Genomic DNA, 14,928 nt, shown 5'->3' on the forward strand with positions numbered 1-14,928 from the left:
GTTGGCTGTAGGGCAGGAGTAAGTCCTCATGTGTTTGCTCATCGGTTCCCAAAACCCGCCTCAGTTCATTCATGGCGGTTGCCATGGAGACGTCCCTGGTCTGGTCCCAGACAAGCCAACAAGCACCAGGTGGCTGGGGGTGGGATGGGGACGAGCATCCCAGCTGCAGTGAACTCAGAGGGGAGATTGTTCCGGCAGTGAGGCCACTGCTTATGGGAGGCCAATTCAGATTAGATTATTTGGGTTAGAGCGAGACAGCCGTATTCAATAGACTTGGCTTACTCTATTGTCCATTCTGGTTTTATTTCAATTTTTATCAAAATGTGTGCAATATGTAAGCAAATTCTTTGCCTACAAACCTGGGACACGAAATGTTGGCATACAGTTCTTACAGTGATTTTCATGTAAGAAATCAATAAAGACATTGTTATAAAAAAAATAAAGTGGATTTTGCATAATATGGGAGAGTTATGTCACTAGAAGAGCGATAAAGAGGATTTATTGACAAATGCATGACAGAACATCAAAATGTGAAGAATACACAAACCCGTATGGGGGGTAAATGATAAGATGGAGTGGAGACACTGGTGGTGAAGATGACGCTGAGAAGTGGACGATGAGGAGCAGCTATGAGACGACTGGCTCATGAGGGTTAGAGCGAGTATCTGAATGGTTTAAGTGCAAGAGTGTAAACGACCACGATCAGCTGATGAGTTAGAGGAGTGAGAGTAACTCTGACTGGTCAGGCTGCCTGGTTGGACTCACGCTAAGCTTCATTATAATGCCAGTAATATCATTATAATCTGAATAATATTAACTCTAAGAATATCATTGATAATAAATATAATTGTATTCTATCATTATTATTATTATATAGTTTATAATTTAATTATGATAATATTACTGGACAGTAGTTATTGTCTAGCCTTGTATGCCTGCAGTGTAAACGTGGGGTTAATAGGGTAAATGTTGGAGCCAGGGTGCAGGCCGATAACAAAAGGAGGTAATTAGAAATCGATTTTTATCTAAACTTGATCATTTAATCATCTCTCCATCTTTCAGCAGAGGACCCAGAAAAGCACCATGCAACATTATTTATGTTCATTTAAGTCTTTATAAATACCAAAAAAGATTTATGAAATATTTATTCAGTAGCAGAGGGGAAAACGCAGCATTTCTGACTTTACCTCTTCATAAAAGCTACAGGCCTCTGGACAGGCAAGCGGATATGAATGTGACTCGGGTCAATGAGGACGATGAAATCAAAGGACTTTATTGCAGGAAGGTGAACAGCAACATATTTGTGTGTGTGTGTGTGTGTGTGTGTGTCTACAAGAGTGGAAACAACAACAATAAACAGCAAAATAAATGCATTTAATCTATTTTACAATCACAACGCAGACCTTATCATTACTAGTTGATCAATAGCAATATGGTAAATAAACCATAGCTCACCTCCATAATCAATATATGGCCTATTACAGTGCTAAACAATCATGTTTTCAAACGCAGTTTAATAAAATCAGTAACAGTAACTATGCACTGAATACCTCCAAAGGTTTCAAACTGTTACAACACACAGATGATTATCATCAAACACACATATGATCATGTGGCGGTCTACGAAAATTAACTAGTTCATCAGGACAAGTTTAAAAACTATATGATTCTGCAGTTTTAGTTTCAAGCAAACATTCAAACCAACGAGAAAGGCTGACGAAATCACAATCAGTAATGATTCAGTTTTCCCAAAAATAATGAAGACAAAAGCTTCTAGCTCTGATTTGAACCCTAAAACAGACGAAGAAGTGAGACTGAAGGCTGTTTCAGCTGTTTGCTCTGTTCTCAGGTGTGAAAGGTGAGTTCATTGGCCGGTGAGACTCCGACTCTGCATCTGAACTTGTACTCTTTGTCAGGAATCAGGTTGCTCATTGTGACCTCTGGTCCAGTGTTTGATGCTGTGCTCGGTTCCCATTCATCCTCTCCACTGACAGCGTACTTAACAGAGTAGGAGGTGATGTTCTCTGCTCCAAATTTGGGTGGAGAAATCTTCAGTGTGACGCTGTCGGCTTTGAAGGCGGCTCAAAGTTGTCATTGACAGAAAAGCCGTTTTTATAGATGCAGATGCTTGAACCTTTCTGGGTCTCATTTGTTAGTCCCACCGTCAGGAACTTTGTGGTCTTGTTCTCCTTGTTGGCCTCTGCAAAATCACTGAAGAGCTTTGCCTTGTGCACCATCGCATCTCCGACTTCTTTTGAGGCGAACCATTGGTCCTTCTCTGCATCCTGAGCATGTGGATCTTGAGGGTTGTCTAGTTTGGGTGTTTGTTTCAGATAGTCTGATAGAGCTGAGAGGAACGGTTCAGGACTTCCCAGTGAGGTGAAAACAAAGCAAACTGCATCCCCTCCACTGAGAACTTCCTTGCACAGGGCCGTGTGAGACGGGACGGCCTTGGTGTTTTTCAACATGTTGGTGTAAAACATCACTGTGTAGATTTCTCTCTCTTTCCAGTCCATCCACTCGTTCAGGCTCGTGTTGTTGAACGGAGAAGAATGTCTCTTCTTCAGGATCTCTCCGAGAACAGCCTCCTCTTGTCCTCCTCCTCGGATTGATGGAAGTACCTTTGCCAAGTCTCGTTGGAATTCCACCTTGAACTCAGAGCACATTTCTTTAAAGGTTTTAATCTTTCTGCTGATCTGTGAGAACTCCTGTGCAGCGGCGGTTCTCAGTGCATCATTGCACCTCATTTCCAGCTCACTGAAGTCCTCCAGGACATTCTGTGCGTCTTGAATGAATGCAGCACTTATCTCACGTACCAGTTTAGCGGCAGTAGAATCCAACTGTATCAGTGGCAACAGCCAGACCTTCATTGGTACGGCGTTCTCTCCTTTGGCTCCCAGCAGTGTTGGCAGACTTTTGTAGACTCCCACAGCTTCCTGAAAGGTTGTCGGAGTTTCGTGAAGCAAAAAGTCTCCGTGGAATTTGCAGGAGAATTTCTCAACTTTTTTGATGTCTTTGTCTTCTAATTTCAGGGAACCACTACCTTCAATCACAATGCTGGGGATCTTCTTGATCATCACCTTCAAGGTGCCCTCAATATCTTGATGCTTTTCATCATCAGACACCTCCCGGTCGAAGACAAAGAAGGCTTGTGCCCCATAAAGGATGCCTGTGACCACATGTGTGGCTATTCCTTTCTCAAAGACATAAGGATACTTCATATTGCCTCTTCCAAGGTGATCCATCGACAGCTCCTGGAACTTTGTTGTAGCTTCGTACTTCAGCGTCATTCTGGCCTGGTTTTTGGACGTCTTATCATCGCTCAGGTATTTGGCCGATCCTCCAACTTCAACCAGCCCACTACAGAAACTTGCCGTGAGTGAGGCCTCAATGTTTAGTACTGAAGTTTTGTCCTGAATTGATTCAGATGCAACTATGTCAAATGTATTGTAGTTCTGTGGTCTTTCTCTGGTGTGATGCGCCAGGACGTCACGGTCCCACAAGGTCATGCCTGAAAAAGAAGACAAGGTAAGTTAAGACTTCTCTAAAATTATGAATTTGCAACTAAACAGGTGTTACTTCAATGGTGTTAAGGTGGTAATTCAGTCAGCTATTAGCTAGCTGTTAAAATGTTATCAGTTGCTTCCATATAATTGTCTCCATGTTGTCTTTGGCACTGGATGATCACATGAAATAACAGATCCAAATTGGAAACACACATCAACTCTGATGTGTAATTCATAGTCCTTAGTCTAATCAGCTCCAGCTTCTATGAGGTGTTTTAAATGTCGCAGGGACATTCAGTGGTCCAAGAAATGAAGAAGTACAACTTCTGAACTGGATACCAGACAAACTGAGTTTAATGGAACACGGTTGTTGGAATTTTATGGAGCTCAGCGATGAAAATAAGCAGAAAAGAAGAAAATGAGCTCTTCTCTGTCCTGCTAGCATGTGGAGGTTTTAACACTGACTGCTAGCTTCACACAACATGTCCTTATCCTTTGGCTTACCAGTGGCTCCTGTCAGCAAACCAGCTCAGACAACTAAACACGCAAATAAGACACCTTTGTAGTTTTCTAAATACTGCCCCCGTTGTAATGGAGCGTAAGTGGGATCAGTAACTCTTTTAATAACTGAGGAACCTCACCTGCACGTTAGCTCACCTGTCAACCTCCTTAGCTTTGTATTTAATTTGCTAATTTTGTCAGAAATGTCATTCACACCCAACACACTGTAAAAAATGATATTCAGCTAGCTCTAGGGTGGTGTGCAGTGGGTGTATTAACAACTGTTAAGAAGAGCAAGTTGCTGCTTATGACTTTAAATACTAGAAGTTTTATTTGTTGTGATGCATTTAGCGTTTATTCCTGTGGATCCTCACCAGGGATCAGTGCGTCCCGTCGGCAGTCGTACAGCATCCCGAGTCTGAATGGCCGGCCGAGCGCCGCCAGTGTCTTCGTCTTGCTGGTTGCAGAATCCATCGCTCAGTGTGAACTGGACAAAACACACAACACCATGTTAGTCCAATAACAACGTACATTTACACAAGAACTGCATTTAATTACAGTTCTTTACATTATACGACAATTCAGAGACTTATGTACAAAACAAGTGATCAATTTATGAAATACGCTGCATAACCCACCCAGTAGTTGTTGAAGCTGTTAAAATTTCAGGTTAATGCATCAATAATAATTAACAGTCATATAAAATATGACAGTGAGGCATCACTCTGCTAAATCAGACCTTTTGATGCTTTTTCTGCATTTTGTTCTATTCACATCTTTACCTTTAATTTGTTGGTTTAATGTGTTGGTTGGTTTAAAAACTCAGCATTAGGTTAATTACTTCAAATTAACAAACTGCACGTGTAATTACAATGAGTATTCTGTATTATATACAGGTGTTGTGCTATAAACACAAAGGGACTTAATGCACAATCCCACTCACAGTAATAACCCATGAACAGAAAAAGTCATCATAACAAGTTGTGAAATACTGAGAGGTTTAAAATAGGAACAGAGTTTTTCCTGTATGTAACAAGCACAATGAATATTTGTGATTGTGATAAAACTCAGAAGGTATAATAACACTGTAGTCATCAAAAATCACCACAAACAATAACACACAATCATTTTGGCTGCATCTGAGCAGTAGAAGAGGATGTGTACCAAACGTTCCTTTAAAATATATGTCACTTCTAATGAAACTCAGTTAATTAATCAAATTGAACATGCTGTTTGAACAGTATATAAGTGTGCACAAAAACCTACTTAAGCATCGTTATTATGTCAGACAGACGAACAGCCAGCAGTGTACTTACAGCAGAGAGGCTGGTGATCCTGTGCGGCTCAGAAGCAGCTCTGTTGCTTCTGTCTTCATATCCTCAGAGGGAGAAACGCCCCCCTGATCTTTATTCATGAACTGGAGGCGGCACAGACGAGAACCAGAGAGTTTTCCCAAGAATGATGCGAGATCGGTGACCTGCTGAGGTCACTCAGGGGAAGGCGACCCCTTTCTGACGGACTGGCACACAAGCAGCCCTTCTCGTTGTTTGTTGTGGAGGCATCGCTGACTAGAATCTAAGAGATTTCCCAAAAACGATGTGAGATCAGTGACCTGCAGAAGGTGCTGCGGTGAAAACAGCCCCCTTTGTATGCTATTATATACTGTGTTTGTTTAAGTGTTCTGTGAGGGCATGACGATAATTTGCTTTCACCTTAGTTCACATGGTGCAGTGAAGAAAAATCATTACAACTTCATTTAAAAATACGACGAGGAGACAAATAAAACCATATATTCATAAAATCAACATCACAAACCAAATAAAAGTACAACCTCTCATTTCTAGGCCTCTGTATGCTCAGATCTGGGCAAAGTGGGGACCATAGGCTGTAAAAAAAAAGATGGACGACGTGACAACTTCCCAAAAGTGAAGCCAAAACATCAGGATCACCCCCTGGGGGGTACCTGCAGCATAGGTCCACTCCATGTTGGTGGATGGGACAGGGGCCAAACTCAGTCACAGTGCACGTTGTCCATCTTTCTATACAGACTTTTCCAGGTCAGCCACATCGGGTCTTTTCCAGTCTTGGCGTTGGTGTTGACAGTTGGTAGATAAAATCACGCAGTGTGTGATTTATACACAGAGCTTAACAAATGTCTCAGACCAGCCGTCATAAAAATGACAAAACACAAATATTTTAGAAATCAGTCAAAAACTTGTTTCAATTTAAACATTGTATTATTATTTATTAGGCAAATAACAAACTGGAACAACTAAATTCATGGACTTTTCCACCGTCTCTTTTGTTATTGAGCTCCAAATAGTTCCCAGCTGTTCCCACAGACTTGCTTTGGATTAAATGTGTGTGTGATCTATTTTTTAATCCAATAAATCCCAGATCTGTTCGATAGGATTCAAGTCTGGATTTTGACTTGTCCAGTCCATCAGTTCCTCTACTCCAGATTCCTTTTACATCATTTCAAACACATCATTGTGATTAAAGAGCTGCACATACTGGAGGGTTAACCATCACAGGAACTAAAGAAATATTCTGGTGATCAGCAATACTGTTAATTTAGGGCAGGGGAGGGAAACACCTTCCACTGGGTGGAGGTCTAACACATTTGTTAAGCTCTGTACAGTCTAATCTGAAGTCTTCACACCAGCTGCTGCCAGTTGTTCTCACAAAGACTTTTTCGAGGTTCATTTAACTCCAGTTCCCTGTGAGCTCTACACGCCTCTCCATCCAGGATCTCACCAATCTCTGAACTTTTACTTGCCGGATAAGCACATTAACCTGTTTGTTTGGTGCACACGAGAGGTGCGCTGTTTGGTGCATTCACTCAGTCGTGAGGTTTATGCTGCTTCCTGACTTTCAAGGACCAAAGAATCGCTGTAAATTGGTGGAATCAGTCTTTCGACCTCAGCTGGTCTTCAGGTTTGACCTCAGAGAGAACCTCGAACCCTGCTTACTTCTTCAAGCTGACCTTCTAGGATCAGTACAATGTAAGGGGAAGTAGTAGAATATATTTTTCATCACAGTCAGCAAAAGTTTTGTCTTGTTATCAGGTCTTAAAGTGGCAGTTGCTTCACTTGTTTGGACTAACAGAGAGGATCTAGGGAAGTGGTAATGCATCGATTTCCCATCACTCTGAATCAGATAGAGAAGAACCACAGTAACGGGGGCATAACAGTTTAACAATAGTCCGCATCCCTTTATGAAATACCAAACGTGCTTCGAGGAGGGTTAAACCACATCGTGGATATATGATCTTATCGTATCATTCTCCTACACATTTCTGATTTTTATTAATTAACCCTTAAAACTCCTTCTAAGGGTTAACTATTCGACGCAACACAAACTTCACACAAAACACATACACAAGATGAAAAAACTAAATTTACACTCTCTTCCGTGAGGTAATTGATACTCACTCATATGAAATATCAGGTCTTTGTTTCATTAGTAATTCTTATAATTCACTCTTTTTCTCCCATGGATGTAAGACACAGTCAATACATACAACATCTAAGTTATTACAATACAAATGGCTGAGTCCTACTCTTGAGTGCCAAAGACTCATTCTCAGTAGGTTTAAGTAAGTTTGCTCTGAAAAGTTGAATCCTGCATAATATTCGTCTCTATTGTTGATCCGAATGTTCAGAATATTCCAGGCACTCATATTTTCTCAGCTACATAGATACATACAGTATTTCCACACTGTGCTTAGGCCAATATAATACAGCTTATATGACCTCACATACTGCTGAATCAAAAACAGATTCAAGTTGCAAAGACTGTATTTATTGATACTGGCGAAGCAAACATATTTACTAAATCATGTATTTATAAGTAATTCAAGTGTTATTTTCTGAATTTATATCATCTTCCAAATTATGTATTATGATTAAATTGGTTTCCATGCTCTCCATAATAATTATATGTTAATAATGTTACATAAAAACAAAACGTTTTTCGTCAGAACTGCAGAGGATTTGGGCAACTTTTTTCGGTTTTGAGTAACCTCTGCAAGCTGCATTCAGCACCAACAACCTCCATGTTGCTTAATAGGTGAAACAGAGTTCAAAACTTAGAGCTTAGAATTTATAAAAGAGGTCTGGGGATCATCGAAAGCAGGCCTGGTTTGTGGCCGAGCTGCTGCCACACAAGATGGTATCATCAGCATAGAAACAGACACTGCAATGTAAATATTCTTTCTCAATATAGTAAATAGCAGTGGCTCTAATACTGATCCTTGTGGGACCTTTATTGACTACCTGGGAATTTGAAACCATCAGCAACAACAGTCTGAACTCTACCAGGAAAAATAGGGTTTGAATCAAGCAAAAAAAGCAAATATATATATATAAAAAAAATATATATCAGAATTTGGAAACACATGTAATAGTTGTTAAGAGGATGCATTCATTATCGATTTTTGTGTGAAAAATTGAAAAATATAGAATATCACCACATTTATCCTTTAAGTGATCAATGCTGCTGATGACTCTGCAATATGTGTTCAGTCAGTTCTGTTTGTTTAAATAGAGATTTCTTATTTTTACAAAATAAAGTATCTCACATTTTGTTACTGGGTGAAACAACCTGATCAGATGATACAGTGTGTGTTTGAGTTATGATGTTGTTACTGGATATTGTTCATAATTTGATGAAAATGTACGTTCCTGTTAAAATCACACTAGTTTGGGTCACAAACTCAGGCCAGACAGGATGATTGGATCAAATTATTTTATTATAGGAAGGATAACAGCGGCCAAACCGGGGGGGTTGATAAGTGTAAGAGGTCATGAGATAATCAATAGGAATGAAGAGAATCAAAAACATTCTACACAAAATTGTTCACTTTATCTGAATTTTTATTTTCTTTTGAAATAAAAATGTATTAAATCCAAACAGTTTCAGAAGGAACAGTTCCATTTGGTTGAAGTTTTTATAGACATATTAAACAGTGAAATTTGTAAATGTGTTGTAATTGATTGAACCAACCATCTAAATGAGCACACAGTCAGATAAGAAAATGGTTTGATTGAATTTATTTAAAAAAAAAAGAAAAAAGGATTAAAAATTTAAAAAAATCAGGGTTGTGAATCTATAATCTATAACAGTGGAAACAATAGCAAATAATTATGTAACTGATTAATTATGTAACATAACAAAACAGAGTTATATACTCTCTATTTCAATTAAAACAATAACCGCATTGTTACTAGTTCACAGGAAATGTGAGCTCAAACAAATCAAATGCAATGTGATGAAATCAGTGTGACATTTTCTATATGAGTACTTCTGAAGAAAATACATAAGCACTGATAATTGATTGATTTAACAAACATTAGAAATGTCTGAATCAAAAAGTTAAAACACACATTGCTGATTGAAGATAAAAACACAATTAATGAACAAAACCAAAAACTAAATGATCATGAAATACAAATTTTAAGCAAACATAAACCAGATGATGTTGATGTGACTGTGAATATGAGCTTCAAAGCAGATCCAGTCGCCGCCATCCTGTCACGCCTCTACTGGACCCATCCCATGAAGCCAAGGCCTAGAATAAAATACAAACCACTGAATAAGTAAAACAAATTAATATTTTGACACAGAGATCCCGACTCATGAACATTACTTGTATTGTCACAGCTGGGCAATGACAAAGTGGAAGTAAACTTTCAAGCTATAATCTCTCAGAATAACAATCAGTGGCTAAAACAAGCACTTTAAGTGGACCTACTTCAACGGATGCTCCAGAGCATTACAGCACAGGTGATCCACTGGACCAATTCCAAAACTTTTTATACCTACCAGCCATTTAAAACCCAAAATATGTACAAAAATAAATAAATAAATATTAAATTTTAACAATGCTAATCCTTTGGCCTTTTCATTTCATTAATGAACACTGATGCTGTGTGATATTTGACCTGAAAAATAAAACCTATTGATATTAAATTCTGACATGTTGAAAAAACATATATGACAAATAAACGTTTTGTTATGCTGTACTCATAGATTTATGTCTTATGGTACATTTTAGTGAAATGTACATGTATTGGGATCTTTTTGACTAAACGAATGCTTCATCTGTCGCTTTTCATTCGTCGACTGTCATCCCTCCATCCCTCTCTCCGGACCCTAAATCTATCCCTCCCACATCAGCTCGGCTCTCCTCCATCCATATCATGCAATACAACTATTCTAAATCGATCATTTTTTAGTGAAAACTCCTTACAGAAATGCGTGGACGAGGACACTGACTTCAGCGGCCAGCGAGACTCCAACTGCAGTCACTGCTCGGACTCTGAACTTGTACTCTGTGTCAGGAATCAGGTCGCTTACTGTGACCTCTTGTTCAGTGTTTGATGTTGTCTGCTCTTTCCATTCATCCTCTCCACTGACAGCGTACTTAACAGAGTAGGAGGTGATGTTCTCTGCTCCAAATTTGGGTGGAGAAAACTTCAGTGTGACGCTGCGGTAGCCTACGTAAAATGTGACTGATTCAGGCTTTGAAGGCGGCTCAAAGTTGTCATTGACAGAAAAGCCGTTTTTATAGATGCAGATGCTTGAACCTTTCTGGGTCTCATTTGTTAGTCCCACCGTCAGGAACTTTGTGGTCTTGTTCTCCTTGTTGGCCTCTACAAAATCATTGAGGAGCTTTGCCTTGTGCACCATCGCATCTCCGACTTCTTTTGAGGCGAACCATTGGTCCTTCTCTGCATCCTGAGCATGTGGATATGGTTTGGGTGTTTGTTTCAGATAGTCTGATAGAGCTGAGAGGAACGGTTCAGGACTTCCCAGTGAGGTGAAAACAAAGCAAACTGCATCCTCTCCACTGAGAACTTCCTTGCACAGGGCCGTGTGAGACGGGACGGCCTTGGTGTTTTTCAACATGTTGGTGTAAAACATCACTGTGTAGATTTCTCTCTCTTTCCAGTCCATCCACTCGTTCAGGCTCGTGTTGTTGAACGGAGAAGAATGTCTCTTCTTCAGGATCTCTCCGAGAACAGCCTCCTCTTGTCCTCCTCCTCGGATTGATGGAAGTACCTTTGCCAAGTCTCGTTGGAATTCCACCTTGAACTCAGAGCACATTTCTTTAAAGGTTTTAATCTTTCTGCTGATCTGTGAGAACTCCTGTGCAGCGGCGGTTCTCAGTGCATCATTGCACCTCATTTCCAGCTCACTGAAGTCCTCCAGGACATTCTGTGCGTCTTGAATGAATGCAGCACTTATCTCACGTACCAGTTTAGCGGCAGTCGAATCCAACTGCGTCAGTGGCAACAGCCAGACCTTCATTGGTACGGCGTTCTCTCCTTTGGCTCCCAGCAGTGTTGGCAGACTTTTGTAGACTTTTACGGCACCTTCATAGGATGAAGGAGTTTCCTGAAGCAAAAAGTCTCCGTGGAATTTGCAGGAGAATTTCTCAACTTTTTTGATGTCTTTGTCTTCTAATTTCAGGGAACCACTACCTTCAATCCCAACGCTGGGGATCTTCTTGATCATCACCTTCAAGGTGCCCTCAATATCTTGATGCTTTTCATCATCAGACACCTCCCGGTCAAAGACAAAGAAGGCTTGTGCCCCATAAAGGATGCCTGTGACCACATGTGTAGCTATTCCTTCCTCAAAAACATAAGGATACTTCATATTGCCTTTTCCAAGATGATCCATCGACAGCTCCTGGAACTTTGTTGTAGCTTCGTACTTCAGCGTCACTCTGGCCTGGTTTTTGGACGTCTTGCTATCATGCAGGTATTTGGCCGATCCTTCAATGTCTACCAGTCCACTACAGAAACTTGCCTTTAGGGAGGCCTCAACATTTAGTGCTGAAGATTTGTCGTCAAGTGATTCAGATGCAACTATCTGCATGTCATTGAAGTTTTGTGGCCTTTCTCCAATATGATTGGCGAGAACATCACTGTCCCACAATGTCATGCCTGAATTAGATAGATAGATAGATAGATAGATAGATAGATTAGTATCAGTGCAAAAGCAGCTAAGAAACTTAAAACACAAAACAAGCAACATACAAATATAAATAAATTACATAACTGTATGAACTAAGTCTTAATTAGAAACTATGTGACAGTCTAATGTTTAGCTAAGTATTTATCTCTCTGCTGTTATTTTCCTGTTTTACTTTGTCTGTCAATTTATTCTTTCTTCTGTTATTTACCTGCCTACAAGCACACTGCCTAGTTTTGAATGACATCAGCCATTTTTACTGTTTTTTCGCACGCTACAATAAAAACATTTCCGAAGATGAAGAGAATAGCTTGATGTGGAAAGACTGGAAACAGTCAAATTACATTAAAAGTAAAACATTTTGGGAAGACTTTTGAAATATGTTTTTCCTTGTAAGGTTTGTGTTGGGGACACTGTAACTGAGACCATGAGACACTGAGTAAATAGGTAGCACATTTAAAAACAGCAAACGTTGACCAAAGATCAAATATCAAAAACAGAGAAATGATCAAAACAAAAGGCTTAAACAAGAGGATATAAGTAAATTAATAAAAGTACAGAAGAGTGTGGTCGGTCATGTCTTCACGATGATTTTAGGGCTGGATGTTCTACCCCATATCCCTCAGGGGGCTGAAGCCAATCAGGTTGGGCGTTATATTAGATTAACTTTATTAATAAGAATTTTTGTTTTTGTATAATGTTTAAAGCTTCTACGTTCTAAAGATTGAGTTTTTACAAGTACAGTTTCTTTTGTTTTGAAGAGTAACGTAGATGATAGTTGGCTGCATTAGCTGGGATGAGTTTATAGGACTGTTATGGCTCCAGGCGTCCAGCTGACTTTCACCACCTCATAGTAAATTCACATATACATAATGATAACAGGTGGTGCAGGTCTTTTTTTTTTATTATTCTCGCTCTACTATTTTGCACAATAAGTCTTAAAAAACATAATATTTCAATCATTCATTCATTATTCATCTTTAAGGGTCACAGGGGGCAAATTACAGGTGATTTTGTGAGAGAGGCGGGGCTTCACTTTACACCCTGGACTGGTCATCAGCCAATCACAGGGCGGACACAAAGAGACAGACGACCACTCACACTCACACCTGCAGGCAGGTGTTTGGACTGTGGGAGGAAACATGCGGAAGCAGTTCCGTGTGTTCCCTCTGTGTTCTCCGGCTAATTGCTAACCACGGCATCACTGCCCATGTTTGAAAATATGGAGATTTAATTTTTTGGCCATATCACCAAACCCCAAATTGAATCGGAGCCTTCTTATGAAAAGAACAAAGCAGGAGTGACTTCTGTTTAGACTTTTAAAAAGTTGCTGCGCATGATTTTAAGTACTTGAACTACTGGCTGATGTCCAGTTGTGACTGATGTTGCATATGAATTCTTACCAGGGATGAGCGAGTCCTTGCGGCAGTCGTACAGCATCCCCAGGCTGAAAGGCCGGCCGAGGGCTGCTGTGGTTATAGTCTTGCTGGTTGCAGGGTCCATCTTTCAGAGGCAACTATAGAAAACAGACAGTTGCACGTTAATCTCCACCCAACCACTGAAGATTCATTTGTATGCAGATGATACTGTTATTTATACAGTTTACCTTTGACCTCCAAACTACTTTTCACCAACTACAATCATCATTTTACCAATCTGTACACCATTCTGTCCAAATGGTAGATAATACTCTGCTAGCAATAGCTGCAACTGAAATAGGAAAAGTCCTACAAATATTTTGGAAGATGGATGGATGGAAAATGTACCTTCCATAATCGCAACAAAAATCTTGTAAAGAAACTTAAACCCAAAGTAGGTTTTTATTTACGTCTTAAGAAATGTTTAGCTTTTGCTGCAAGAAAAAACCCTGTTTCTTCTATATTCTGATCGGATTGGGATTATCATGACATCCTATACATGCATGCACCAGGCTTGATTCTGTTTATCATTGAACTCTGTTTTATTTTGAATGATGGTTCACAAACTCACCACTGTAATTTATATGTGTTGACTGGTTGGACTTCACTGAAGTTCTGGAAGAAAATCTTAAAGCCCTTCATTGTAATCTCTATAAAATGCTTTCTCCTGTTTCAAACAGTTACCAGAACAGATGATACATAATCTTCAGAGTCTGTGTTGAACCTTTCCTGACTGTGCACCCTGGGATTGGAGTGATTAACTCAACACACACAGCAACTCGTGATTAACACTGCCCTCACATCAGCCTTTCAAATTCTGCATCCAAAATGTGTTTTATAGAAAATGTAACTTTTAAAAAGCTGCCCTACTTTTTGCCTCCCAGGTCATTGTGCATTCATAGTAATGGTTAAGTGACTCTGTGTAAAAGACAGTGTATCTTATGAGACTTTCTGGTTAAATAATAATAGTAATAATTGAACTCCAATGAGGCCAGGAAAACCACAAATTGTATTGATTTATATGCAAGTCTGATTTGAGACATTGCTTCCAGTCTTTATGCTAAGCTAAGCTAATTGACCCTAGCTCCATGTTTAACAGACGGTGCAGTTATCCAACTTTCAACAAGAAAGCAAATCAATATATTTTCCAACAAGTTGAACAATATTTTAGGTGTTTGAGGTATTTAGATCCACAATGAGTGGTTCTGTAATTTTCTATCACATCACATTTAAAGTGAGCAAAAAATCAATAAACAAATCAACCATGGTTCACACAGGACAGACGCATCGGTGGGACTCTACAGAACACAGCAGAGTGCAAAGACACAAGCAGCAGCAGTGTACTTACAGCAGAGAGGCTGGTGATCCTGTGCGGCTCAGAAGCAGCTCTGTTGCTTCTGTCTTCATATCCTCAGAGGGAGAAACGCCCCCCTGATCTTTATTCATGAACTGGAGGCACACACACACAGTAACACACACACACACACAGTAACACACACACACACACACAGTAACACACC

At 39.8% G+C, this 14,928-nt stretch overlaps 2 protein-coding genes across 2 annotated transcripts; both read right to left on the bottom strand.

Moving 5' to 3' along the window:
- Positions 1-1,252: 1,252 nt before the first annotated feature.
- Positions 1,253-5,345, bottom strand: LOC139214452 (cytolytic toxin-alpha-like). The gene is made up of 3 exons (XM_070845314.1): positions 5,324-5,345; positions 4,382-4,494; positions 1,253-3,511 (listed from the first exon to the last, which is right to left on the bottom strand). The coding sequence occupies exons 2-3, from the start codon at positions 4,479-4,481 to the stop codon at positions 2,052-2,054; spliced, it is 1,560 nt and encodes a 519-aa protein (XP_070701415.1). The 5' UTR covers positions 4,482-4,494; positions 5,324-5,345; the 3' UTR covers positions 1,253-2,051.
- A 3,443-nt stretch (positions 5,346-8,788) lies between these two features.
- Positions 8,789-14,820, bottom strand: LOC139214491 (cytolytic toxin-alpha-like). The gene is made up of 4 exons (XM_070845360.1): positions 14,757-14,820; positions 13,394-13,506; positions 10,261-11,962; positions 8,789-9,579 (listed from the first exon to the last, which is right to left on the bottom strand). The coding sequence occupies exons 2-4, from the start codon at positions 13,491-13,493 to the stop codon at positions 9,543-9,545; spliced, it is 1,839 nt and encodes a 612-aa protein (XP_070701461.1). The 5' UTR covers positions 13,494-13,506; positions 14,757-14,820; the 3' UTR covers positions 8,789-9,542.
- Between the last annotated feature and the right edge of the window lie 108 nt (positions 14,821-14,928).

This window comes from Pempheris klunzingeri, chromosome 15 (genome assembly GCF_042242105.1).
Source record: "Pempheris klunzingeri isolate RE-2024b chromosome 15, fPemKlu1.hap1, whole genome shotgun sequence".
Classification (NCBI taxonomy): Eukaryota; Metazoa; Chordata; class Actinopteri; order Acropomatiformes; family Pempheridae; genus Pempheris; species Pempheris klunzingeri.